The sequence below is a fragment of the Anopheles cruzii genome, chromosome X (genome assembly GCF_943734635.1).
Source record: "Anopheles cruzii chromosome X, idAnoCruzAS_RS32_06, whole genome shotgun sequence".
Lineage (NCBI taxonomy): Eukaryota > Metazoa > Arthropoda > Insecta > Diptera > Culicidae > Anopheles > Anopheles cruzii.
In genome coordinates this window covers 3,704,862-3,731,612 of record NC_069143.1, presented here as the reverse complement: position 1 = coordinate 3,731,612, position 26,751 = coordinate 3,704,862, and the positions used below count along the sequence as shown (strand labels likewise).

General features: G+C 48.9%; 1 protein-coding gene across 1 annotated transcript; it reads left to right on the top strand.

Annotated features, from left to right (window-relative positions):
- The first annotated feature begins 14,857 nt into the window (after positions 1 to 14,857).
- On the top strand, positions 14,858 to 25,624 carry LOC128272987 (pyrokinin-1 receptor). Its single transcript, XM_053010892.1, has 4 exons — positions 14,858 to 15,464; positions 19,504 to 19,724; positions 24,364 to 24,498; positions 25,496 to 25,624. The coding sequence occupies exons 1-4, from the start codon at positions 14,873 to 14,875 to the stop codon at positions 25,559 to 25,561; spliced, it is 1,014 nt and encodes a 337-aa protein (XP_052866852.1). The 5' UTR covers positions 14,858 to 14,872; the 3' UTR covers positions 25,562 to 25,624.
- Positions 25,625 to 26,751: the final 1,127 nt, after the last annotated feature.

Below are 26,751 nucleotides of genomic sequence, written 5' to 3'. Positions count from 1 at the left end.
ACCGGTAGAGATCCTGTATGAGATATGCGCACAGTGGCATACCGAGCTGTCAACTTTTGTTTTCCTTTTTCCGCCTTGGGAAAAGTATCAACCAAGCGTTAATAGCTCATTTTTAGAACGAAAAACACTTTTATGAATATAAATTAAATGAACCATAAATTACGAACTTGAGTATATTTATTTACGATTGGAGCTTTTATGTGTACGTTGCATTTGTTATCTATCGTTACATGATACGTTCGGAAGAAAACTCTTAAATATTAATCAAGTTACGCTACAGCTACAGCGAAGAGTGATGCAAAAGAGCGCAATAAAAGATACTCTATCACATGGGCTGATAAGTTCCGGGCCTAACGCATGAATAGCTCTAGTCGTATTGCATTCACCACTTTTCCAGTTAGTACTAACGTTCAAAAGAAAGCTGCTAAAATTATTATACTCATAAGTTTGCGTGTTATTGTGCAAAGAGTGACACTACTTTTGTTATTTTCAGAAGGATGGATCAAAAGCATTTTCGTGTTGCAATATTACACTGCTTCTTGATGGGAAAAAAATATCGTTCAAGCGGAGCAATAGCTTGAAACGTGTTATAAGGACTCCGTTCTATCAGAAACAACCATAAAACGTGAGCCAATCGTTCTACGAAAGTGGTATTGAAATGTTAGAGCAGCGCTGGGGAGTGATTGTGTGGCTCTTGACGAAGATTACGTTGATTAATAAATCCAACTTTTGCACAAAAAAGACACGTTGTCCTACTAAGGCTCGGGACTTTTTCAGTTGTGTTATTTAGAACACGGCAGGACAATAATAGAGGTAACACCTGCTTCGTTAAGAAATAATTCAAAAAAATTATTTGCCACGAATCACGAACTCCATTTATAACATATTCGGCTCCATTTTTAACATATTTCATTTATTTATTACAAATATTACAACGGACAGAGCCGGTTTAGGCGCCAGCTTACATTTTCACACTCAAGCTCATGTTTCCATATATACCATTCATATATATTTAACACGAACTGAGAATCAGTAAAGCTACCCCATGACCGTTACATCGTTGAGCAGTGTGTTGTCGCATTGGAAGAGTTGAAACCGTTGTGTTGCTGCATGTTCACCGTCGTGGACTTCATGACGAACTAGTAAGTAAGTTCAATGCTTACACGTTAAACGTGTCAGCAGTAGAGGGGGAAGCAGCTAAAACCTGCATGGTTAGGTGGTTAGGCGCCCTCAGCTTGATTGACTGCGACCTACCTAACGGCGGGAGGGTCACAAACATTTTATTACTTACAACCTACCGCCCGGACTAGGGGGACAGGTGCGGGACAGGTGGAATGATGCAAAAACCAGTTAGACAGCCCTGGTACCTGGTTGCCCCAGTAGCTCCGCCGGAGTTTACTGCACATGCTTGTCCACCGGAATGTGTGAAAGATTCAATGCGAGCAGTGTAATGAGGATCAGCTAGCGGTTAATGTTTAATTGATGCGACATGTGGCCCTGCCGACTGCCGCTCAGTCAAGAAGATGCTGAAGGGGGTAAGGAAGCTGGAGAGGTGGGTGCGGGAGGGGGGTTCTAGCACAGGGTCAACAACGAGCCAGTTTCGAGAACGGGCGGCAATACTGTAGAATGTGGTTTTGCGGAGAAACCAAAGTGGCGATCGATCGGTCGGGCTTCGACAAGGGATCTTCTCAGCGCCCGGGGCACGTGTGCGGCGGCCGGCCAGTCCAATGAATCTCAACCGGCCGGCCAGGATTCTAAAGTCCAGCCTGCAGGGTCGAGTATGGTTTCCACGTTACTGTTGCGTACTTCACCCGGCGCCACCCAACTTTCCTTCGGTGGAACGATGAAATGGAATCAAGTCGCTGTCTTGCTCTCAAAACCGTACGAAACGTGATCGGCACGCATCGTTAGCTACGCCGGTGCGTTAGGGTCGCGAAATCGTAAGTAAATGGAGTAAGGTTTCCAACGGTGCGACTGATTAGCGACTGACGTGAGCCGAAACTTCACGCTCCCATTAGTGTACCGTCGGCAAACTATAATAAGCATCTTCGCGGATCATCCATTTCTCTTTCGGTACGGGTACGGCCCAAAGCTTTTTCGACCGTTGGCCGATATGCTGGCTCGAGAGCGAGAGAGAGAGAGAGACACACTGCTCGATAGCAACGGGAGACCAGCGGGGAAATGATCACCTAACGTTGCACCACAATACGATCACCATCCTCACCAAAGGTTCACATTTTCAAGGCGACACCCCGCCGGTATTGCATCGATTAATAGATTGTATGGATTGTGGAGGGGCGGCCGTGGCAGCAGCATGCATCGGCCGGCCGGCAATGTGGAAACCATCGTCATACATCAACCTCGTCCTCTAATAAGCCTAAGGAGGGCCCCAGTTGATCGGTAACGCTCGTCGATATGTCACGCAGCTGGCCATGGGCTTGATTCCCGATACCGGCGTAACAACGAACCCCGCCCGTACAAAACACAGCGTTACAGAAAGCAACAGAGATTAACATTGTTTCTAGGTGAAGGCCAATACCGCTCGGCAGTTACCGGGAAACTTTCCTCTAGGGGCACTAACGCCCATCTTCAGATGTTAGTGTCCAGTTCGAAAGAACGTATTTCTTGTGGGCATCCGTCTAGAAAATGTGTTCCACGTCGCAGATACCTCACTGTCAGCAGCCGGTTGCCGGTTATTTCCTGCCGGTGCAATTAAGCTGACTTCATTTAGCGTAATGCGCTCGGTAACCGATGCCCATTGCGGTGCGCCGCATTACTCAGATTGAAGCTCCCGTTTAATGATGGAGGCCTTTCGCCGTAAACTAGAAAACTTCCCTATTCGCCAGCTCCGGCTGGGGCATTTCCGGTATCCAAACGGAAGGCCCGCTGATTTGATAGTAGCAATCAAATATGTTTATAGGCTGTTAGCGGCAGCACTGTTGGATTACTATCATTCAGATGCCTCATGAAAAAGGTGGCATTTGTACATTTCCAAAATGAATTTCTTATTTCAAAAATAAAACTTGTACAGCTTTCAGAACCCAGTGCTTCCGGTTGGCGCCCTCTTGTCAACGCCTACGAGTGGGCAATCTAACTAATTGCACTTAGCGGGCATCAATTATTCGGGCCGGCTAAGCTAACTGATTGGTGACACAAAACCGGTTGAACAGAGTACCTAACTCAGAGCCTTATTGGAAGGAAAAGTGAGCGAGAGATAAAGGGCGCCACAGAGAGAGAGAGAGAGAGAGCGGAACGGTAGTTGGTTGTTGTTTTTCGAAAATTTTGTTTTTCGGCTGCCTTCCGTCAAAAAGGTGAACGAAAGCACGCGCGGTATTCGCAGAAGCTGGAATTTCCGCGGCATATCTCCAGTTACTCGCCACAAACAACTCTTGAACTACAACCAAGCATAGCCTACTGCCAGCCGAAAGTAATGCATTGTAATGTGCCCCACATGCAAAACACCAACAGCCTTTTGTAGCCCCGAAGGCCTAGGAACGCGAAGGAAAAGGGTGCCTCGTGGAAAGGGATGGGCATGAAAGGGTAGCGCTTACGAAGGCTAATCCACCCCCGGGACAATGTCACAGTGCTGATGTTTGTCGAAGTTTGTCGAATTTTGGATCGGGAAGGACAGCGCGAGGACAGCACGAGGACAATGGGGTCTCACACAGTCCCCTACAAAACGCACAATCCGTGGACAAAGAACCTCGTAACCCCGGAGGAGGGTGGAGGGCACGTGGAGCTCTCAGGCGACAACACTTTCAACCGAAGCCACCAACAAGTGTTCCAGTTCACAGGTGGACCGAAGCGTTGACAGCAAGTCCCTGCGGCGGGGGCTCCCCCCCGGGTTCATGCCCGGGTTTGAATGGAAATGAAAACGTTCACGCGGGCGCCGTAGAAACTGTAGAAAAGGGCGCCGAAACCTAAAAACCGGATAACCGGCTCGGGAAGGGAGAAGTGATCCTGGGCACCCAATCACTCGGCTAGCTTTCAAGCGGGTCCGATACAATCTGGATTACACAACAATGGCGCCCCGAGCGAGAAACCACTAGACAGGGGAAATAAATGATTGAGAAGAAGACAAAAGGGCAATGATAAACGAGAGGGAAAGGTAAATAGTTTGTTAAAAGTAAGAAAAAAGTGATGAAAAGCGCAACGAAGGGAAAAGTTAGAAAACAAATAGAAGTAAGAAATGAAAATGCTGGAAAAAGACAGACAGAGAGAGAGAGACAGAGAGAGAGCGAGAAGAAAGAAAAAAGAGAGAAGAAAAATTAGAAAGATGAGAGACCAAACCGGGAAAGAAAAAGAGACAACGTCAATGATATTGAACAGATTGGAGAAAGAAACACAGACACAGGAAAGAGTAGGAAGATTAAAAAACGAAAGCAAAAGAACTATAATGAAAGAGAAAATTAGGCAAATAAACAAAGAATTAAAAAAAGAGAAAAAAACAGGTGACCGGAAAGAAATGCGATGCGAAGTAGGGAAAGATTAACGATGGTGGAAAGTGATACGAACGGAAAATGTGGAAATGACACTAACACCGTCGATAGAAAAACCCAAAAAAGAGAGCGACAGAGAGAGATACAGGGTTGTAAATTAGCAGCCAGTAGCAGGCGGCGGCAAATGGCCCAGAGACCGACGACCGATTGATGGGGACGGGAAAGACTGGGCGAGAAAATGAGCGAGAGCGAGCGAGCGCCCGTCGCTGTCGTCGCTGGTCGCTGTCGGTCCGTGCAGGCTGACGGAATTCACAGTCCCGCAGTTCTGTACACGCTTCCGTGCGTTCAGCAAGCGTTTCGCTCACTTCGCATCGCACCCTACACGTTGTGTTGTACTGTGGTGCTCTCGGTTCTGGTGCGTTAAGCCGCAGTGCCCCCCAGTCGTTGATTGTTCCGTGTGCCGTGTAACAAGTTTCGAATTGTCGTCCTTCCGAACGTTGCCCCAGGCCGCCGGCCAGACGTGTGCGTGGCGTGAGTAGTTTCGTTTGCCGCGTCGCAACCACGTGTCCGCGGCGCGGCTTCGGTACGGTACCGCGGGGAACCCCCCTGGTACACCCCATCAACTTGTGCCAATCAAACCTCAACAGTTTCGGGACGTGGTCGTCGTCGCCGGTTAGTGGCCTGTTGACACTTGACTGCCAAAACACACGCCGACGCCGACGCCGGCGTCAATGTGGGCCGAGGTGACGAACGTAGAATCCCCGACCAGCCAGGATCCGATAGGTACCCCGAGCGTGTCCTTTTGACCCGGGTCCCCGGGTGTGTATGCGCCCAAAACCCCCCGTAGTAATGACGGCAGCATTACACACACACAAAAAAAACCGTCCAAATACGTGACATCCTGTCCATCAACCGGTGGTGGTGCCCGGGGCCCACGCGATTCGACCGACAATCGAATATTGGTTGTTAATCTAGTTGAGTACGGGCAACGCTTCCAAATTACTAGGTATCAAACGCACGAATCGCGAAGCTCACACCGCGCTGGACACTGCTTCCCCGTTTTTGCTTCCGAGTTTCCGAGCTCATCAGCCCGGATGTTGCCTGCCAGAAACAGGATGGGGAGCGTTGCGGAGCCTGCACCTCTTGCGCGGACTGGCTCGCAACTTCCGCCCGGTTCCGTCCGCGGTGGCCAAAGTTGTTAATTCATTGAAGTAAATTTGTAATCATTTTCGTCCATCGCTCTTCAGCGCTTCGGACCCGGTTACCGCTCGGTTTTTCGGGCTCCAGCCCAAAGCGTTGCCGGAGGTGTGAGAGGCTTATCACGAGAGAGTCACCGGTCTTTAAAATACCTCCCCCCCGCCCCCCCCGCCGAGGGGGGCTGCCAGCTAATTAAGCCTTCTTTCGCTCCGCCGCACTTCGCGCAATGAGCCTTCGCTCGATGAGCGGGCCGGCGGGCCGGCGGGCCACTTAAACATAAAATCGCTGTCATTAAATCGAACCCGAAACCGAGGCAGGGTAGGTCACTTCGGCACCGAACGATGATAAATTGCGGCCTACGATTAACTAATCAAACCCCTCGTTAGCGTTGCGTTGGCTGGCTGGCTGGAGGCTTGGTGATCACCGCGAATTGTTCGCACGGGTGATGGGCGCAACAGAAGAAGTACGCTGCAAAGCTGCGCATTCCAATGAACCTGCTTGCAAGGACACACGCAGCGGCGGCAGGACCTGGGGTTCCACGCCGAAAAAGTACCAAGCCATTAACTAGACACTTTCCAGGCCGCTCCTTCGTTCCTTTTCCTCCTTTGTTTATTTTCGATGAAAAGTAGGTTTTGATAGCTTTTTAACATTTCCCAGCTTTCTGCGTTTCGTATCACCGCGTCCCATTTCGTAAATGTTTAACTTACTTAAATGTTCCTAAATGTTTACCTTTTTCCAGAATGAAGTTTGACGTTATAAAAGTCTAGTAATCGGTAGTTCCAAATCCACCAGCACTTGACGGGAGCACAAAAAACCTGCTCGTCTGGTTTTGTTCCGAATCCGTTCGGGTCGATCGCATCGGGCGATAGATTTCCAATTAATCCTGTCCCAATCCGGGTCGACATCCGGGCCATACGGCCATGTGGCAAGGTCCTGATGGGCCTGTGGCCGCGTCTTATCGCTGTAATGTTTCCATTACCGGTATTAATGGCAGCACGACTGGCTGTGCGGCAAGCGTTGATAAATGATAAAGGCGACGGCGGCCAACATCGCCAACATGAAAAAGGCGTTGCCGGGCTGCCGGGCAGGCACAATGCCGCCGGGTGTGTATGTGCTTGGCAGGCTGGCAGGGTTAGACACACAGTTTCACAGTTCACGGAGCCCAAAACGAAAGTCCTTCAGTCCAAAAAGTCACCCCTACAGCGCGCCAGGTTAATTTCCATGTACCGTACCGATGATAATTAATTCAAAAGTAGCGTCACACAAGTGCCACGGGAAGGATAATGACGAACGAGTGAAGGTGTGTGGTTGAGTGCATTTTCTGCGTCCCGGATGAAATGCGGCTCTCTGAAGTAGCGGACACACAGCGGAGCTCTTTGAGGTTGACCCTCACAGAACAGGAGCTCGAGACACAATTCCCTACCTTTCATGCGGCCAGAACCGTGCGTGCGTGTCAAGCACACACGCGCTCCACGGCACAGCCCAAAACGGCAGCGGACTGAATGGCAGGCTCTGTGCAGAAGAACGCTAAATGGTTCGGCTCTGTGCCACCCGTGAAGCAAGCAGTTCGAACGATAGTCGCACCGAACAACACGTGCCCCAAATACTGCCTTGTGTAGCAGCACAACAGCATCTTGCCCTATCAAAATGCCTACCTTCAATCACCTTCAACGAAGGGCATACGCAGCTGCTGCTGTTGGTTGGTGCCAACTGTTTCCACCCGGCGTCTCCAGGCGTCACGTTCGTCACGAATGGCAGCAGGACGGCAAGAATTGACACGCAAATGACACGCAAACGACTGAGCAGGGGGCTAGGACAGACCAGACTGGCTGGCAGTGACCATGGTAACCAGTGCTAAAAATCGCATACATTGCGCCCAATTGAGCCGCCTTTCCTCTTTAACCCAATAACCAATATCCCCAAAACTTGACAAAAAGCTATCAGCGCCAGCCCGGGGAAGGGACCTGATTAGAATATTGAAGACTATTGAATCCGGTCCGCTTCCGCTCGGATAGGCTTATTGATGCATTCCGTACGGGGTACGCTCCTGCCGCCGCTCTCAAGACGATACCAACCTCAGAATGCCGCCGCCTAGGATCGTCCCTGTAATCAGACGATGCCACAGCCTTCGGCGCCATGTATGCGACACGCACGCTCGGGAAACATCTTTGGGACTTTGGACTAAACCGCTTCCCAAGGCCCATAATCCACTCCAATCCGTTTTTCTTGCCTATGGCGAAAAGTTTGATAATGTGGCCCAACGCCCGCGCCCAGAGTTTCTGACCGAGACGACAAACGTTCCGACATTGCATCTCGCTGTCGGCTCTGCGGGCTCAAAATTCCCTGGTTCCCCGATTAATCTGGGGTGTGCTCTGCAAAAATGGGTTACGGTAAAAACTAGTATATCGGTCATCTGGGATGGGTGAAGCAAACGTGTGGTGTGAGTTTTGATTAATTTTCCTGCACTCACATACACGGCGAGTACCAGGGGTGTGCGTTGAGAATGAGACTGTTTTTAACACACAAAAAATGTTTAGAAAATTTTAATGCGATTTTCTATTTTATTCAAAGTATGTGCCATCGCTATGTTCTATACATTTCTCCTATCTCTCTGCTAAATCATGGATTCCCAGACGAAAGAATTCTTCATCTTTTTAAGTAAACTAATTAGTCATCCCATTTCGACTTCCTCGTAGAAAAACGAAGGGCTGCTCAGCCAATACGTGTCCCATCGATGAAAAAGAATGATATTCGGAAAGAACCAAGTCTGGCGAATAACGCGTGGAGGGATTAGCAGCACCCATCCAAGTGATTTGATAGTATCCTGAAACAGTTTTGTTTTTTGGGGCGCCTGGTTCTTGTTGCCACGGGCCACCAGGCGCCTCCATTTCAAAAAAACTGGAACGGCTTTTTGGTCATTTTCGATCAATGTATGGTTCAAATTGATCATTTGTTGTCAGCAGCGATCGGAATTAACGTTTCCATCAGGGTTTAGGAGCTTGTGAAACACCACACCTTTCTGTCCCATCAGAAAGTCAGTTTTTTTGAGTCCTTTTTCTTGTCCTTGATGTTTTTTGTAAAGTCAAAATCGCCATTTTGGGTTTTTTTAAACCACTTAACGCACTACGATCTTCCAAACACAAGTCCCGACAAGCATTTGGTGCGATTCCGAAGCAGTTTTCTTCAAGAGGAGCAGAAAAATAGTAATCCCCGCCATACCTCATTTTCAGGTACAAAAGTTGTCATGGTCTAACCCTTTCAAAGATGGGTTGCAAACCGAAATATTTTTTTTCGACTTGAAATCATTTACCGGATGTCAAAACAAGGTAATGATGAATGAACCGCCAAACTGCGAAGTCCCAATCGACAGGTACAGCCATCTTTTTAACAGTCTCAATCTCAACGCACACCCCTGGTAATTTGAATATCAACACGCCACAGAGTTGGCGACTCCAAACTCGCATTCGTTCTTCTCTCCGCAATAAGGAACTCTAGTTTGACGGTTGTACATTACAATTTCCGTGTGTGTGTGTGCTTTCAAAAGTCAATCAACCTTTTCGAGTTGCTGGCTAATTTAAATACTTCCACCACAAAACGTTCTCAACAGGTTCCTTTTATGGCTATGTTTTTCGCAAGTCAAAACACCATCCATTCTGATGCCGCGCCGATAGCACCCCCAAGAAGAGTGTGGTCGTCCGGATATTGCCCAGCCCGTACTGTAACATATTGCCGCCCGGGTACGTGTTTTGCGGCTCGACTCATCGTAACATCTTTGCACTGGCACTGGTTGCTGACTTGAAGTACGCCTGTACGCGTTTTCCGCGGAACTTCTAGTACTTTGGTGGCCCAGGTACTTTGGTGGCGTGTGTGGCGCTCACGTTCCGCGTCCGGCGCTGTCAGCACAGTTATCTGTCAGTTTTATTCGCATTCCGTGACAGTCACGTAGCAAACCGCGAGTGAAGTCGTCACTCTTCGATTGTTTTGCGGGAAAAAGGATTTCTACGAAGAGACTCTACGAGCATGAGAGTTGTTGAGATTTGCCTCGCCTGCGCCTACACCCCATCCCATCCCATTGACTTTTTGGGAGCTTTTGTGGTTGTGAAGCTTAGAGCCTCCGCCGCTAAATGTGTGATGTGAATCATTCGACGTTAGCTAGTAGCGTTCGACCTTGCCACATCTCCGAAAGGAATCAACAGCCAATTGTGCGATCAAAATGCCGCCTCAAAAAAGCCCACAGTTGGCACAAGACGTTCAAGAAGGGCCCAAGGACGGGCCAAAGGACGCGCGACGCCAAAGGACGCGGCATTCTGATCCGTTGCCATCCACGCGCGTTCGGACTAGAGAATTATCGGCCGTTTTTTGGAGTCCGTTGCAGCAGCCCCTTGCCAAGCCATCGGAGCGCTCCGCTCCCAGCGATTCCCAGCTTCTCGGGAACGCAATACTTCGCATCGTTCATTTAGCGCGGGGCCCGGGTGAAACTCTGGGCCAACAGCAGCAGCCCTGGGATGGGAGCTCAATTTCCACCCAATCAATTGTAATCAATTTTCCACCATCATCTCGGGCAGAGGACGCACTCGGGAAGTAGATCGGTGTTAACCAGATTTAGGTTAGGATGATTGCGTTTGCAGAGGCTTCATTCGGTTGATTCAGCTTCGGGCACTGCTCAGTACCCGCGAATACAGGCGTGGCTGGTAAACGTGACATATCGGGTTTAACCGGGAAAATTTGATCCATTTTAGGGAGAAAAAAAGACGCTGCCGTTCTTGCATTCATCCAGCCTCCACCCGTCATTAGGGTAAACTAGATTTGCTAGAGCTTCCGGAATCGAATAAACCATAATCGAATAAATTTGATGATTGAGATTTAGTAATTACTGAGGTAGCCTTTGCTAGGTTGTTCATTAAGTTTTGACGTTCGATAAGAGGGACACATTTTTATGGTTTGAAACACACTTTATTCAGTATGGTCTTCTTGAACATCAATACACTTGTTCCAACGAGACTCCAATTTAAGAATTCTATCCCTGAAGTGAGAAACTGCCTGAAGTTGAAATGGCTTCAAAAGTCGCTTCCGCAGCTGTTATGACGTCATCATTTGATGAAAAATGCTTTTCGTGCATGATTTGTTTTTGGGTCTGAAAACAGATGGAAGTCGCCAGGGGCCAAATCTGGTGAATAGGGTGGATACTGCAACAATTCGAACTTTAATTCATGGATTTTTGCCTTTTTCAAAATGCTCTTGTGACACGGTGCATTGCTCGGTGATGAAATAATTTGTTGTTCTCCTGTAGACTGGGTCTTTTTTCACAAATTTTCTCTTCCAGCTGGTCTAAAAAGTTACAATAATAATCAAAACTTATTGTTATACTGTTTATTGTTTATTGGTTTTTAGTTTGCAAGTAATCAGCTGACAAAATTTCATTTCCCATACCATAAAACTGATGCTAACAACTTTTCGGGCGATTTCCGGACACGAAGTCGTTTCGGACCCGAAGAACCAGGTTCACACCACCTCCTTAGCCTCTTGTTTTGATTCAGGTTCATGGTAATAGACCCAAGTCTCATCCATAGTGATGATTCAATGCACAACATCTCTTTTATCCTTTCTAAAAAGCTTTAAATGCTGCCGAGAAAGTTGCATTTAAATGGGTTTTGGTTCCATTTTTAACGAATGCGGTACCCATTTTGCAAACAGCTTTTAGGAACCTAAAACTTCACTCAAAATATTGGTTATACTACTCAATGAGATGGCTAGACCTTATACTAAATCTCGTTCGGTGATTCGACGATTTTCCAATAGGACATCCTGTATTTTTTCTACTATTACTGGTGTTGTGTCTTTTTTTTGACGTTTTTGACATGGATCGTCTTGAAAGCTAGTACGACCACGTTTAATCTCAAAATTCCCTCTTTCAACCCCTTAATTGAAGGCGAAGAGTCATTTTATACTTTCAACACTAACATTTTTTCCATTGCAAAAAATAGTGTGTAATGTCGATACTAAATGGCTAATGGAAAAAAAAAATTATGCGACCGATTGAAATGAAACTTCATACACCTTCATATGAAGAGTGTACCAATATAACAAAAAAAAATTAGGCTCTTAGCAGCGCCCTCTGGTATCGAACGTCAAACTTGCGCGCGCCAAACTTTCCTCGCTTCCCAACATTTACCCTCCACACGAAGCACGCGAACGCGAGGATGCCTGCATTAATCGTGTCCCGTATTTCACCGCGAAAGATTATGTCCTCTATGGACCCTAACAGCCGCCAGCGGTGTACTGAACCGAGCACTTTTTCCGGCTCGGGCACACTCGCCCTCGCAGTTGGTTTCTTTATTTTATTTTATTTCATTTCATTTTTTTCTCAGAGTTGGGGGACGATGCGTAAGAACCCTCTTAAGCCGCGGTCCTTTTCGAGGTAATCGTCGCCCGACGGAACCGATCGTTTTATTTTATCTACCATTCCTCGGGTCTCGGGTCTCGGTTTGCCGACACCCAACCCAGTCCCAACCAAGGCCCTGTGCTGTGTGTGTGTGTGTGCTATTCGCTCGCATATCTGGTTCGTCCTCGCAGCACACCGGAACGCCGGAATTTTTAAAGCACCGAAACCGGAAAACGGAAGTTCGGTTAGTGCGCGCGCCCTATCAATCTGGTCCCGTCGTAAAACGAAATTAGCTCCCCGAAGAACTGTTGCACCTCTCTTGTGATGGCCCTCGGTTGGCGGCATTTGTGGTTCGAAGTGCGCTCGGCTGGCGCCTGCGGGTTGTGTGGACCAGAAATTGGTAATAATTTGAGCCCCCCGCCCGTAAACACCGTAAGTGACTGCCGAATCCCGCCGCAGAAAAAAGGGGGATCCGGATAGGCCGTTGACCGAAGCGCAGTACATTATGACGCGTGTAATGCGATACACTGTACTTGGACGTCGGTCAGTTTCACATCCGAGAAGACCTTTTGATTGATCGATCCGGACAGTAGCGATGGAGCTGGGAGCAAATTGTTGTAGAAAGCTGCGAAAGCTAACAACCATTAGAAAAAGGCAACGACTAGAATCCTGGCACCTGTCACCAGGCCAGGCCACAACCAGGCTGTGAACGCTCCTGAGAACATTCTGTTCGTGACGTGACAGCCCGACCATTTCCACCGAAAATGGACTTAGTTTGCAGAAGGTTGGCGATTTCCGGGGGTTTCACTCTTTTTTTCTTTTGCGTGGGTGTGGGTCAACAGGGAGCTTTAATGGCGCGAGTTGGAGTTAAATTGGCAAACCCTAATCCGGAGCTGCTGCTGCTGGGTGGATCACAGGCTATCCCTAGGATCGCAGCGCGTCACAATGGAAATGCGATGTTTCACGGGGCCATTGCTTTACATTTTATGTGCTATCTGTAGCGTGGCGCATCCTTCTAGGATATCGACACCTTAAGCCAGGGCACTATCTGGTGGTCTGCACTATCTGCCCTGTGGCCAACGCCCACTCTGGCCCACACTGGCCATCGAACGGAAAGGGGATGGTTTCGCATTTTTATGCCAATTTTTCACTTAATCTCCGAACCGTAAAGTATGGGCGAATCCATGGCCCTTTCCCCCCTCCGGATGGAGGGCTTAAGGGCGTCGATTCCTCACGAGGCACGAGCTTCCGTCGGTCGGTAAAGAGTCGTTCGCTGGTCGTTCCGAGAAAGAGCACTCACGAACCCGGTCCGCCTGGATTTGCTTTATTTGCACACCGACCGAGCTTTGGTGGTCCACACCAAATCCCGCACCATAATCCCATCAAACAGTCACCTCGTGTTGGGGTGTGTATTGGCTTCTCTTGCACGTGACGTGTGCGGGGTTTTCAAGAACCATATACAGCAACAGTTTTCATTATCATGGAAAAAGTTTTTCATATAAGGTTGACTAAAAAGTACTCCATTATTTTCACGCATAGATGACTTTAATGATCGATATCTCGCGAAGTATCGATCGTACAGTTTCATGTTTGTGCTCGTTTTAAAGCTGCTTAATGCTGTCACTATTTTTTGTTTACTTCATTCAGTTGTGAGTTATCGCGTACTAACGATGGAAGCCAACAAAGAGAAAATTCGTTACATTTTACCATTTTTCTTTTTAAAAAGATGAAAATTCAAGCTAGACCGCTGAAATCGACATGGTGTTTATGGTGCCAGTACTCTAACAGCTAGCTCTGATAAATTTTGATTTCGTGGCTTTCGAGACTTGAAAGGAATCGTTTATCGTGAGTCGCTCCCGTGTGGCTAAACAATAAATTCAGATCTCCGCTACCAACAACTGCATCGTTCGATTAACTAGCAATTAACCAGAAACGACCAGAATCGGCCAACAGAAGAGGTGTTGTGTTCCATCAGGACAACAAAATGTCACACACGTCTTTAGTGACTTGCCAGAAAGTCCTTTAGCTTGGTTGGGAAGTTTCAATGCATATGCGCCGTATAGTCGGGATCTTGCACGAAGCGATTGACACCTTTTCCGCGCATTACAAAATTTCCTGAGTGATGAAAAAGTGAGATCACTACAGGATTGTGAAAATGGATTTTCGACAATAACGACTAAGTCTTCTAACGAGAGAGGCATTGTATTATATAGAGTTATTTTATATGATTATATTATATGTATTTCCTAGCGTGTGGCGTCGGATTTCGTAAATGTCAATGTTTTTTTTCATATTCACAATTTCCAGAACGAGGTTTGACGTTTCAAATGTCAAATGGCAGTTCCACCGGCAGTTGTAGCCCACCCGCTAACGCACGCGTTATTTTTATTTCCAGCAAACGTCGATGCAACGAATGCTACCCGGTGTCTGCTAGGTCAGCACCAGCTCAGCTCTGGAACCACGATACCGGCCGGCTCACTGGGTGCTGGAGCTCGCTAGAATGGATGCCTCTGACCGGACGGTTTGCGGAGATCTCTGGTGACCTGTTTCCACGCAAGCCATGAACCTGCCGAACGGAACGGATGCACCGACAGCCGCGGGCGAAGGTGACTCCGGTGAGTCACTGGTGTCGCTCCTGTGGCCACACGCGAACGACAGTCTCGGTGCAGTCGCGAGGGCCGTCGCTTCAACGGTCGGTGGCTTCGAGGCCGATGGCAACCTGACGGACCTGTACGGCCCGAAGCGGGACCCGCTGTACGTGGTGATCCCGATCACGATCGTGTACGCGCTGATCTTCGTCACGGGCGTCGTGGGCAACATCAGCACGTGCGTGGTGATCGCCAAGAACAAGTCCATGCACACCGCCACCAACTACTACCTGTTCAGCCTGGCCGTGTCCGACTTCCTGCTGCTCGTGTCGGGCGTCCCGCAGGAGATCTACTTCATCTGGAGCAAGTACCCGTACGTGTTCGGCGAGGCGTTCTGCGTGCTGCGCGGCATCGCGGCCGAGACGTCGGCCAACGCGACCGTGCTCACGATCACGGCCTTCACCGTCGAGCGGTACGTCGCGATCTGCCACCCGTTCCTGTCGCACACCATGTCGAAGCTGTCGCGCGCCATCCGCTTCATCTTCGGCATCTGGCTGATCGCGATCGTGTCGGCGGTCCCGCAGGCCCTCCAGTTCGGCGTCACCAGCCAGGGCGGCATCGACCAGTGCGTCGTCAAGCGCATCATCATCCAGCACTCGTTCGAGCTGTCGACGTTCCTGTTCTTCTTCGCCCCGATGACGCTCATCACCGTGCTGTACGCGCTGATCGGCCTCAAACTGCGCACCTCCACGCTGATGCAGCGCGATGGCACGCTGCAGCGCTGCACCAACGTCGGCTCGATCTCGCGCCAATCCTTGGCCAACAGCCAGAGCACGCGGCGCGTCCTGAAAATGCTAGGTAAGGCGGGCGCAGGGCGGAGACCGCGAGACCGTGTGACGTCATCCGTACGGTACGCGGTACTTATTCATGAATATCTAAGTAGTGCCCCCCCGCCAAAGTAATCCCCATCAGACAAACTTATTTCAAGGTTTCCGTTTATTTTTTGCAATCCTCGAAGTACTTCAAAAAGTCAGTTTTTTGTGAACCATTCTTTATCTCTTCAACTTGTGTGTCACGATACTCTTTGAACAAACCCCGCACAAACTCGACAAACTAGCGAGCCGACCTTTGATGTGTGTTGTTACAGCAAGCAGCCCGCCAGCGTCGGGGAACATTTGCATTTCGGAGATAATTTTGGGTCTCAACGTATGTTCGGGTGGTTCTTCGGTGCCTAATTTATGCCATGCAGCCGAGCATTACGTCGATATTTCACTGCTTGTGCCACATCCCCAGGCCATGGAAATTCCCACCGAGAGCTACGGGGCGTTACGTTGCAATCGATGGTATATTATGCCTACGCCTACACATCTCCTGCGCCTGTTACCCCGACATGGGGATTGCACGCTCACAAATTCTAATCATATAATCATACACTCGCGCGCTGGCGTCGCCCGTCTCCACGGAGTACCGGCAGCCGGCGCCGTTTCGGGAAATTTAGGATCCCAAACCATCAACCCGCCGTAAGTCGCCGTTTCTTGCTTCAACGCCGCTGGGAGTTGGCGCGTTGGCGACGGGGGGAGCCGAGAATGCCCGGGCCGCACTCGAGGGGCACGCGGACGCGTCGGAAGCATCTTTGTGCCCATTAATATCCCGTTCCTTGAGAGAAACAAACCTCGTTGGCCCCACACGTTAGCTCGAGAGGAGGAAAGGACGGATTCACGGACATGTACTGTGTGGTACCTGCCCAATCAACGCGATGTCGTTCCGTAAAACTCGTAAGGCCTTGGACGGGCGGTGGACACGTCACGCCAAACGACGCCGGCTCGTAACTGTTAATCTCTTTTGTGGGACTTTCCTCGGCCTTCACGGCCTTCACGGGCATGTAGTAATCAGCCGTGTTACGTGTGACACATTACGCCGTTACGTTCCATTACACAACGTGACACATCCTAATCCTTGCTGTGGAAGTTTTCCAATAAGTCGTCCGAGATGGAGGTGCCCGATGAGTGGCCGATTCGGGGCCGTTGCACCAAAATCCACCGTTCAGATAGAACGAATAATAAAGTCTTGCTACTTGATGGCTTATTTGGCCGTCGTCGGACGGTGTCGGACTTCTGCATCGGACATCTCGGAAGCAAAGCTGCCCCCGACAACTTCGAGATCAAAAACGCCTATATCTATTGCGCTTAGATTTCGCTTCCGAATCGATATCCCCTGTGGGTACGCCAATTTCACGGCACTTCCACTTTGCCAGCAGCCTGCACTTCCAACAAACTTATATTCTTTTTTAAATGTGCCTCACGTACTTCCCGCTTGAATGGCTACCGTTCCGCAGGAAATTGCTCTAAATAAATCGAAAATTCCTTCAATCAAGTGTCCTAACCCCCCGTCCCCGTCGTGCCCTGTGTTCTCCAGAGCTCTCCAGCATTGATCGAGCGTGGGATTAAGATGGTACACTTCTAAATCTAACCGTGTAACAGTGCACCGATAAGCTTCGGACCCGGAACCCATGCCACTTCCGAGATCCAAGGGGGCGCCCAAAGGACTCCCAAACCGACTTTTGATGAGGATTGCACTCACAACTTATGGGATGGCGTGAATTTGAAATTCAAAACGGAGATCATTGATCTAACTTCTTAAACTTTTTTGGTTCGCCTTTTTTGCGATTCGTACGGGTGCGTTGTGCAAAGTTCCAAGTTGCGGCTTTTTTTCCAAGAACGCACAGAACGCGCTGTTTCTTTCAACTTGTTCGCGTGACTTGGGCTACGAGCTTCAGTTGGTTTTTGTAGCTGGTATTTGTTGCTTTCCAACACCGTGCTTTGTGCGTGCGTTATTGAGATTTACACCGTTACTAAATACTACAGGGTGTTCCATCACGTCCCGTACTGTTAAATGTTAAAATAGCGGAGTTTAGTCGATTCTGACAAATTAACAAGATTTATTTAGAGTATAGAATGCCGTTTATTAACAATTCACTCAGAATACAAGATCGATCAAATGACCGCCTCCATTAGACACACAAAAAGCAGGCATTATTTTTCATTGTATTTGATAACATTTCGGGCATAATAACAGCAATTTCCGCTGTGATGTTAAGGCCCGTTTACACGCTACGATATATCTGAACGATGCCTTGTATCAGATTAATCGTAACGATATATCGTAGCCAAGGTGGAGCGTCTACACGCCACGATGCATCGTTTCGATTTGCAATGACAGCCATGGAAGTAACACTGTATTGGTCTGTCTTGCCATTGTGCGTTTCGGTTAAAAATAAAAAATAGAACGTGCCAAGAGTACTTATCAGTCCCAGTGGTCGAGGAAATGGCTTTTAAAGCGAAGCCATTATTCTCACGTTAAACTTTTGCTTTAAAAACATTCAAAACAACATGCCAAAACCACCATCAACACAGGCACACATGTATATCCACCGTCAGCACACGCACACATGTGTGGAGATTTGATCCATTGGACCGAAATTGATGCTCGGCGCATTCAATTTTTTTGATCTGAAACTATGGTCGTATACAAGCAAATTGGTACTATTTTGCTGTCTACACGTAACAATATATCGTTACAATTGGTCTCATACAAGGCATCGTTCAGATATATCGTTACGTGTAAACGGGCCTTTAGCTTTCAGTTCTTCAATGGTCTTGGGTTGGCTGGCATACACCTTACTGTAAATTCCATCCATGACTAAGACGGCATAGATTGACGTTTCAGAATTTGACGGATTTGTCTAAATCGACTGAAAACTGGCAGAGTTATTTAATATTTCAATAGTATGGGTCGTGATGGAACACCCTATCTATCGCTAACCCCGAGGCTTCTGAAGCACCAGTATCCAGCACGGGCAGGATTTGATTACATCACCGAGGGGAGACCTACCAACTGAATTGCGTGCAGCATAAGCATCATCCAAAAAGGGCTTGAAAGTATGGTACGATTATTCCCGATTTCCCGATCGCGCTCTTAAGAAGGACAACATTTTTAATGTGTACCATCGTCCTACGTTTGTAACTCACACCCAAACACACACACACACTTTTGGGTCGAAATCTACAGGGACAGCCAAGCCAGACATGGCGGGTGTGTGTCTTGACTGGCCTTTGCATCTTTAAGATAAGGACACTCCACAAAAGGGTGCTAAAACGGAAGGACTGCCGACTCCCCAGAAGCTCTCCGTTCTCCGGAGTAGATGTTTATTGGTGTTTATTCTAATGGTTGGCCAGTAGGTTCTTGGTAGGACGTCGGCGAACGAGTGGCCAACTCCATTACCGGCTGGTGGTACCGCGTGTGGCGTAATGAGGCGAAAAATTAACGAAAGAATGTACCAGTTGTTTGTCCATCGCCCATCACGGCAGGCCTATGACAGGCGGGGGGGGCCGTGAAGCATGCATACACGGAACCCCCCGGGTGGCCGGTGTTTTGGTCGCTCGAAACCGAACCCCGGGACCGCACCAGGATCGGCCAGTCCAGAACCAGAACGTCACCGGCGTGGCGTGGTGCTTTGGCAAACTTTGTTCGCTAATGGTGATTGTTTCGCTGGATGGATTCACTTTGGGCATCGCTGTTCGATCGAGCCCCGAGGAGCGGAGATAAGCGTGTTTTCCACACCCGAAAAGGCCATCTGCCGAGAGCCAGCTGCTGTCAACGCTGCTGCTGCTGTGACGCAATCGAGGCAAAAAGGCTCCTGCACCAGGCGATTCAAAGCCGAGCCTATGTCGAGGCGTGCACGTGCTTAATTAGTTCATCGTCGTAGCGATTATTCTCGTCGTAGGTTAGATAGTAAGCGCTTCGGAACGGGGGGATCCTGCATCCTGCGTTCTAGGGACATGTGTTGGTACGAAGGTGATGAACCGCTATTGCTTTCTCCTTTCCTTCCAATTCCAAGTGGCGGTGGTCGTGGCGTTCTTTCTCTGCTGGGCCCCGTTCCACGCGCAGCGGCTCGTTTACATCTACGGCGTCGACAAGGACCACCAGCCGTCCGACCCGCTCATCCTGAAGCTGTTCGTCGTGACCACCTACATCTCCGGTATCCTGTACTACCTGTCGACCTGCATCAACCCACTGCTGTACAACATCATGAGCAACAAGTTCCGGCAGGCGTTCAAGGTACGTACCCGTCAACCGGGGCCCGTGCCTTCCCCCGGGTGTCACGGCTATCGCCGTATCCTGCTTCTTCCTGTGTCAGTGTGCCATCGCCGTGTCTGTGCGTGCGCGTGTTTTGTTTTTGTGTATCCCGTGCTTCGGTGGACTGGCTTTGCCAGACCAATCTCGTCTCGTCCTTGAATCGCTTCTGCTTCTGTCTCTTTACACACCGCACCAAACCAATAGGCCTTCTGGTTTCCCGGGTCGGCTCTGGGTGACGGCGGCGGGCTTTCCTTCCACACACACACACAGAGGGCACTCAGTACGGTGGTCCATCAAGTGTTCCAAGATTCCCGTAAGATGGGGCGCGCAAAATATCGATTCACTTCGATTTCTTCATTTTCGACGAAGAAAAAAAATGGGCCGCCAGACCCCAAAATCCGGACACCGAACCAAGCCACTCGTTCTGGGTGAGCATTGGCTTCTCTTGTACGATTTGTTTGGATTTTGGCCGAGCCCCAAAAAGGCGATTCAATTCTGCTTTATCACCACCGAGGGGGAAATAATTCTTTAATATTTCCCAATATTCTGCATAGAGTCCCATTTCGTAAATGTCAAAGTTTTGTGAATGTCAAACTGTGCCAGTAGGCAGAAATTGTTGGAATGTCTGACTGACATCAGACTGCACCGGATGAAAAATAACTACGACCCAGGCTCACAGGCTCGAATTGAGGTAGCTTTTTTAGGCGACGGCAACGGTAGACAGGAGAGCACCAAATTTTGGACGGATTGGGCTATTTTTGCGCGGTCTGGCTCCCTGGCATTTATACCTGCGGAACCAGCTGCCCAAAACCGCGGTTGGAAAATTTCGCTGATGGCCCCAAAGAACAAGTGACACAACGACGGGGGAACACGGCCTGGGCCCGCATGTCGCATGTGGCATTCAAAACAGCCAATCGATCACTCCTCGTGCTAATCTGATTCCGGTCGCGGCGCGAAGACGCGTGCCAATATAAGAATGGTGGCTGCAATACGCGTCCGAAAGAAGTTGGTCTTCAGAAGCGACTTCCGGCGGTCAAGGTAATGGCCCAGTCAGTTGACGTCAGAGAGGTTTCGAACGGCGGTTCAGTTATTGTACAGGGTGGTCCATAGAAGATATTTATTTTCCATTTACAAAAACAGCTTAATATTTTTCAATGTTTGGACATTTAAATTTTGTTTTATGTAAAACAATTTCGGTCAAATGTCCTACACGGCTGGCTTAGTAGTAGCCCATTCGGTCGACCTATTTTTTAGTCCTTTTTAGATTGTATCTGGTCCTATTTCGGCTATCGGCAATTTGAATTTAGGTCTTGAGGTCGTGAATGGTTGCTGATTTGTTCGCATAACATAAATATCGATCGTGGCTGACGCTGTCTGGCAGGTAGCACCGTCCTATTGAAACCAGATGTCGTCTAAGTTTTCAGCTTTAATATCGCCGCAGAACCAGTCTCGGTAGCGTACGCTGTCAACGGTTACGGCGGCTACTTCTTCATTTTCGAAGAAAATTCCGATGTCGATGATGTCGCTAGACTCAAAAACCGCACCAAACAATCATTCGTTTTGGGTGCATTGGCTTCTCTTGCACGACGTGTGGGTTTTCCGAATCCACAATTTTCTGCAACCAAAACTATATTTTATACGTAAATGTAATGAAAGAACCCCTTCGAATAAAGGTTCAAGCATCGAAAATTATTAAGCCGTTTTTTTTGTATAACAAATGAAAAAACAATCAGCGGGCCACCCTGTAATTGTTTGTAGGAAGAACTCCAAGAAAATTTGTTTCAATACTTCAGCTGCAACTTTCAACGTGGCCGGCCAAACCGACCACCATTTTCTGGAATGTCAATACCGCGGACTTCAAAGTGCCGTTCATGAGTCTGTGTGTGTGTGTGTGTGTGTGTGTGCGAAGTCTCCACCCAAAACGACGGTGGCGAGGATGGGCGAAATGGGGACCGAAAGTGTGACCGTTTTTTGTGTTGACAGTTTGGGCGATGAGTGACCCGAACCGAAACCTCGGGGCACCCATCTTTCCTCGGCCAATAAATATTGGCGGCTACGAAACCCCCCCATTCCCCCCGCCACCCCCAACCCCGGCCTCGCCAGTCGTTGCAATCACATTTCAGGTTCGCGCCACAGCTCAATAGCTGCAGGTGTGCCATCCGTCCGTGTGCTGAAATCTACCGCCAAGGAAAACCGCGCGTGTTGGTGTTGGTCTGTTGATGTGTGTGTGTGTGTGTGTGTGTATTCACCAAGAACGCCCGTTACGCCGGACGGACCACTTTCCGCCTTATTTATTTGGCGTGTCATTCACGCCACGCGACGCACGGGATCGGGACCGTAATAAAGTAAGAATCTTGCCCCCTTGTCGCCGGAAACTCATCCGGGTTGAGTTAGCACTCCACCGGGATCCCGGGAGCCGGGCAGCTCCGGGCCGGTCCCTGGTGTCCCATCGGAAGGCGACCAGCATTTTTTTTTTTCGCTGCGTCGGTCTTCCATCCTCACGATCCTTTTCTTCCGGGCTCCGCAGAGAGGCCCGCGAATTCACGCTGAAGACCACTTTCTTTCCACCGAACCGACCGACCATTATCTGCCGAGGACTGGCCCGAGAATCCCCCGCCCGAACTGTCGAACGTTCTGGAACTTCTGGAGTGGGGCAGGGCGATAATTTTATCTAGAGCACCGCGACGGGGGAAAAGTGGGAATGATAAAAGTTTGCAGCGGTTTAGCGCGCTGGTTGTTGTTGCAGCCGGGCAACCCTTTCGACGGGTCCGACGACGCGAAACGGCTGACGACAGATTTATATTTTCGTTATGGCCGCCCATCCCGGAAGTATGGTATGGGCCCGTGGCAAGAGGGACAGGCCCAATGTGTAGTGCCTAGGGCGTCAGTAGGCAGGCAGGAGAGCTCCAGTACTCCACAGTGGATAATATCGGATGGCGGCTATTTAACTTCGGTCCTGCCACTGAATCATGCCATTTTTATTTGAACCCCCGCTTTAGCACATGGGCTGAAACGTCCCGAGCCTAACTAGGAAAACGTGGGCTTTTTTTGTTCAAAGTTTAGGATTCATTCATCAACGTAATCTCTATCAAGAGAGCCACACAAATTGGAAATTTTAGTAAGATTACTAGGTCTATACGTTGAGAAGTGAACTGTTTTTAACACACAAAAAATGTTTATAAAATTTTTATGCGATTTTCTTTATTATTCAAAGTATGTGTCATCGCTAGCTATACATTTCTCCTATCTCTCTGCTAAATCATGGATTCCCAAACGAAAGAATTCTTCGACTTTTTAAGTAAACTAATAAGCCATCCCATTTCGACTTTCTCGTAGAAAAACGAAGGTCTGCTCAGCCAATACATGTCCCATCGACGAAAAAGAATGATATACGGAAAGAGCCAAGTCTGGTGAATAACGCGGGAAGGAATAACAGCTCCCATTCAAGTAATTTGATAGTTTCATGAAACTGTTTTGTTTTTTGGGCAAATGTCAGCTTCAGCTTCACGAGGCACCAGGCGCCTTCATTTTAGAATAAAGAAACGGCTTTTGGTTGTTTTTCGATCAATGCATGGTTCAAATTGATCATTTGTTGTCAGTAGCGATCGGAATTAACGTTTTCATTAGGTTTTAGGAGCTTGTGAAACACCACACCTTTCTGTCCCATCAGAAAGTCAGTTTTTTTGAGTCCTTTTTCTTGTCCTTGATGTTTTTTGTAAAGTCAAAATCGCCATCTTGGAATTTTTTAAACCACTTAAAGCACTGCGATCTTCCAAACACAAGTCTCGACAAGCATTTGGTGCGATTCCGAAGCAGTTTTCTTCAAGAGGAGCAGAAAAATAGTAATCCCCGCCATACCTCATTTTCAGGTACAAAAGTTGTCATGGTCTAACCCTTTCAATGATGGGTTGCACACCGAAATACTTTTTTTTTAACCTGAAATCATTTACCCGTTGTCAAAACAAGGTAATGATAAATGAACAGCAAAACTGGGAAGTCCCAATCTGCAGGTACAGCCATCTTTTTAACAGTTCACATCTCAACGTATAGACCTAGTAGCTTGAAATTTAAAAAAAGATGTAATAAGAATAGCGCTCGTTTTTTTGGTTAGGCTCGGGACTTTTTAGCCCATGTGCAACTGCTCATTAGTTATTTTGGAGTTCGGGGTTTCGGTTTGGTGGTCCAACCGTTGGACAACCTCGGAATAGAACCTCGATCGGGCGATAAACATCGACAATTTTTGCACTTTTTACCTTTACCTACCTAAGAAAACTCTTTTGCTGCATCCAGATCCAGAAAATTGGACCCACTTTCGAGATTCGCGAAACGTTTCGGTTAACCCTTTTTGGCTATTGGTTTGCCTGCTCGGCCAACCAACCGTCCGGGATCTCCGGGTGAGACTCGCTGGGCGTGCTCTACTTTGAGCTGTAGGGTGTTCGTATGAAAAGTGACCTTGACGCCCCCACCACACCGCGTTTCCATCCATCACCACTCCATCCAGTCTGCGTACCACCACCACCACCACGTTCCACATTTAGCCATCATTCCGTTTCATGCTTGGGTGTTGCCGTCGGCGGCCCTGTGGTCTCGTCCGGTCATTTAAGATGATTCACGTTTACAGTCCATTTTGTTTAGGAGACGCTGGCCCACTGCTGTCAAATTGCGCGTCAATCAAATAGTAAGGAGCGATCATACCGACTGCTGTCCCGACGGAAGCGACGTTCCGCTGCAAACCAGGAATCTTCCGATATCTCAGGTGAGCGTGAGTACGCAGCCTTCTCCGCAGCTTCTCCGCAGCTTCTCCGAGCTCGGTGCCAGATGCCGCGCCCGACCTTACAGGTCAACTTCTACGGTAACCGGGTGCCAGAAAAATGTTAATTCCATGCTTCTCTCTCTCACTCTCGCTGGTGTCAAGTTTTATTGGGCGAGTGGTATTAATATCAGGTAATTTCCGCTACCCAGCTGTTCCGCAATCGGGTAACCTTGTTATCGCACGGGGGAAACGGGTAAGATGCGCATGCAATTGACGAGTGAATTCCATTTCATTTGCGCCCGCTGCGGTGCTATTTTTGTGCCGATTTTCTGGCCGCATTGGCGATGGATTTATTCATGAAGTACCGCCGGGCCGGGAAATGACAGATAGAACGGGCTAAGCCGAGAACGGAAAACACAAACACCGCTACCAAGGAACGCCGGGCGCCACGTCACCTGCCGAGCACACACGGATACGGATACCCCGAGTTGCGTAACGTCTTCCACAACTACGGCACCTAGTAGCGGCGGCAGCAGCGGCGTCGGCTGATGTGTTTTGTTGTCCCAACGCAAGGCAAACATTTTGATTAATCCACATTCCAGGTCCACGCCGTGTGCCGTGTGTGCCGGTATTCGTTTTCGGAGAACCCCTTCTGTTTGACAGCGAGTAGCCGACCTGTCCAGCCCCGGTGTCCAGCCCCAGTTTGCTCGGAATCCCTTCAGGGGCCTAGTATTTTGTTGTGGTTGTTGCTCAGGATCGCCGGTGAGCGGCGGGCAGCGGGTCTACCGCACATTCCAAACCCCACAAATGGAGGCCCCACTTTGGGACAAACAATTTATTTTGAATCGAGTGTAACTTTAATTTGTAATCCGTTTGCCCCAAGCCCTAATCATCCGTACGTTCTCTTTCTCCTTCTTGCTTTTCTTCTTTCTCGTTCCATCTCCCCGTTCGCCCATCGCCCCTGTCCTATTGGTGCTCTGGGTCCGGGTTTTCTGGGCAGGCAACTCCATCAAAGACGAGAGCCTGTACTCGTCCTCTACTCAAAAGCAGTCCTTTGACTCCGTAACGCTGTCCCGGGACCACTCGCTCAAGTGCACCGGACTGGCGGGAGCCCTCACGTCCGTCCCAACGGAGCCGCCGCTGCCTCGGCCAGCCTCCAGGTCCTCCGCCCCACGGACGGTCAGTTGGAGATCTGTACGCGATAGCGGACGAGGTCGCCGCGTTTCCGTCGCTTCCAGTAGCCCGGAGTCGTACGGAGTCGTCTCCTAGATGACCACCTAGGCGCTGTTGGTGGCGGTGGTTAGTGCAACACCCCGTTGGGGGTACATGGCGAAGCAATGCCACGAAGTAACTAGCGCAGATAGTAGGAAAAGTGTCTGGGTGTGTAAAATATGCGTGTGTGACTGTATGTATGTAGATGTGCGTGTATGTATGTGTGATGTACAAAGTATAAGAAAGAGTAGACCGATGGGGGTTCCAAAAATGGGTTGCAGCGTTGCAGACCCATCAGAGGATGGTCGTCTAGGATGTTCATTGCCCTGCTCGCCGTGCAGCAGTCAGTCCAGCAACAATATCCGTTAAGATGACTTATAAACGAGACATTCTTGTAATGGTTCAGCGAAGTAAGGCCAGTAGTTATTTACAGGGCACCCTCCGCCGAATCCGCTACCACCTGAGAGACTTCCTCACCAAAAGTGCTGCCACACGTCGAATAGCCACGTTTGCTGGCAAAAGCCTTTTCGCCACGGCCTGCTTTGGAGGATTCGTTTAAATAAAAAGGACACGAAGAAATGACATTCAGGTTGCTCAGAAATCCGGTGCCCAACTCGAACTGGCAATTTGCGATGTTGACATTTGGAATTTGGAGCACGGAAAGCCCTGGTTGCCGGGGTAGCAGGGCTAAAAAAAACGGGGCCATCGCTGATTAGACCCAGTATCGCTTTCTGCGAAACGAAAGGCACATTCCACAAAGTACTAACTTCGCAGAAGAAAAATACCAGATTTTCACCGAAGATTGGCAGCACGATTGGTAAACACGGAAAAAAATGCTTTTATTGAGCTCCAAATTGTCAAGATTCAAAACAGTTCAAAAAACAGTACGCACAGAAAGGAGGAGGCTTTGGCGTCAGTGCGTCCGGAATGGACGGTATGGGATGAACTGCCGAAAAACTTCCGCTTCCGTTGGCGAAATGCTGGAAACATTTTCAAGCACAACGGAGCGCGATACTATTCTTACGTAAGTCGTTACGTTTCTCC

Bases quoted from the DNA above. Each gene is read 5' to 3' on its own strand.
- LOC128272987 (XM_053010892.1), top strand. From the start codon at position 14,873: ATGCACACCGCCACCAACTACTACCTGTTCAGCCTGGCCGTGTCCGAC. The intron at 19,725-24,363 runs GTACGTACCCGT...TCACGTTTACAG, and splicing joins AGTTCCGGCAGGCGTTCAAG to TCCATTTTGTTTAGGAGACG. The intron at 24,499-25,495 runs GTGAGCGTGAGT...TTTTCTGGGCAG, and splicing joins GGAATCTTCCGATATCTCAG to GCAACTCCATCAAAGACGAG.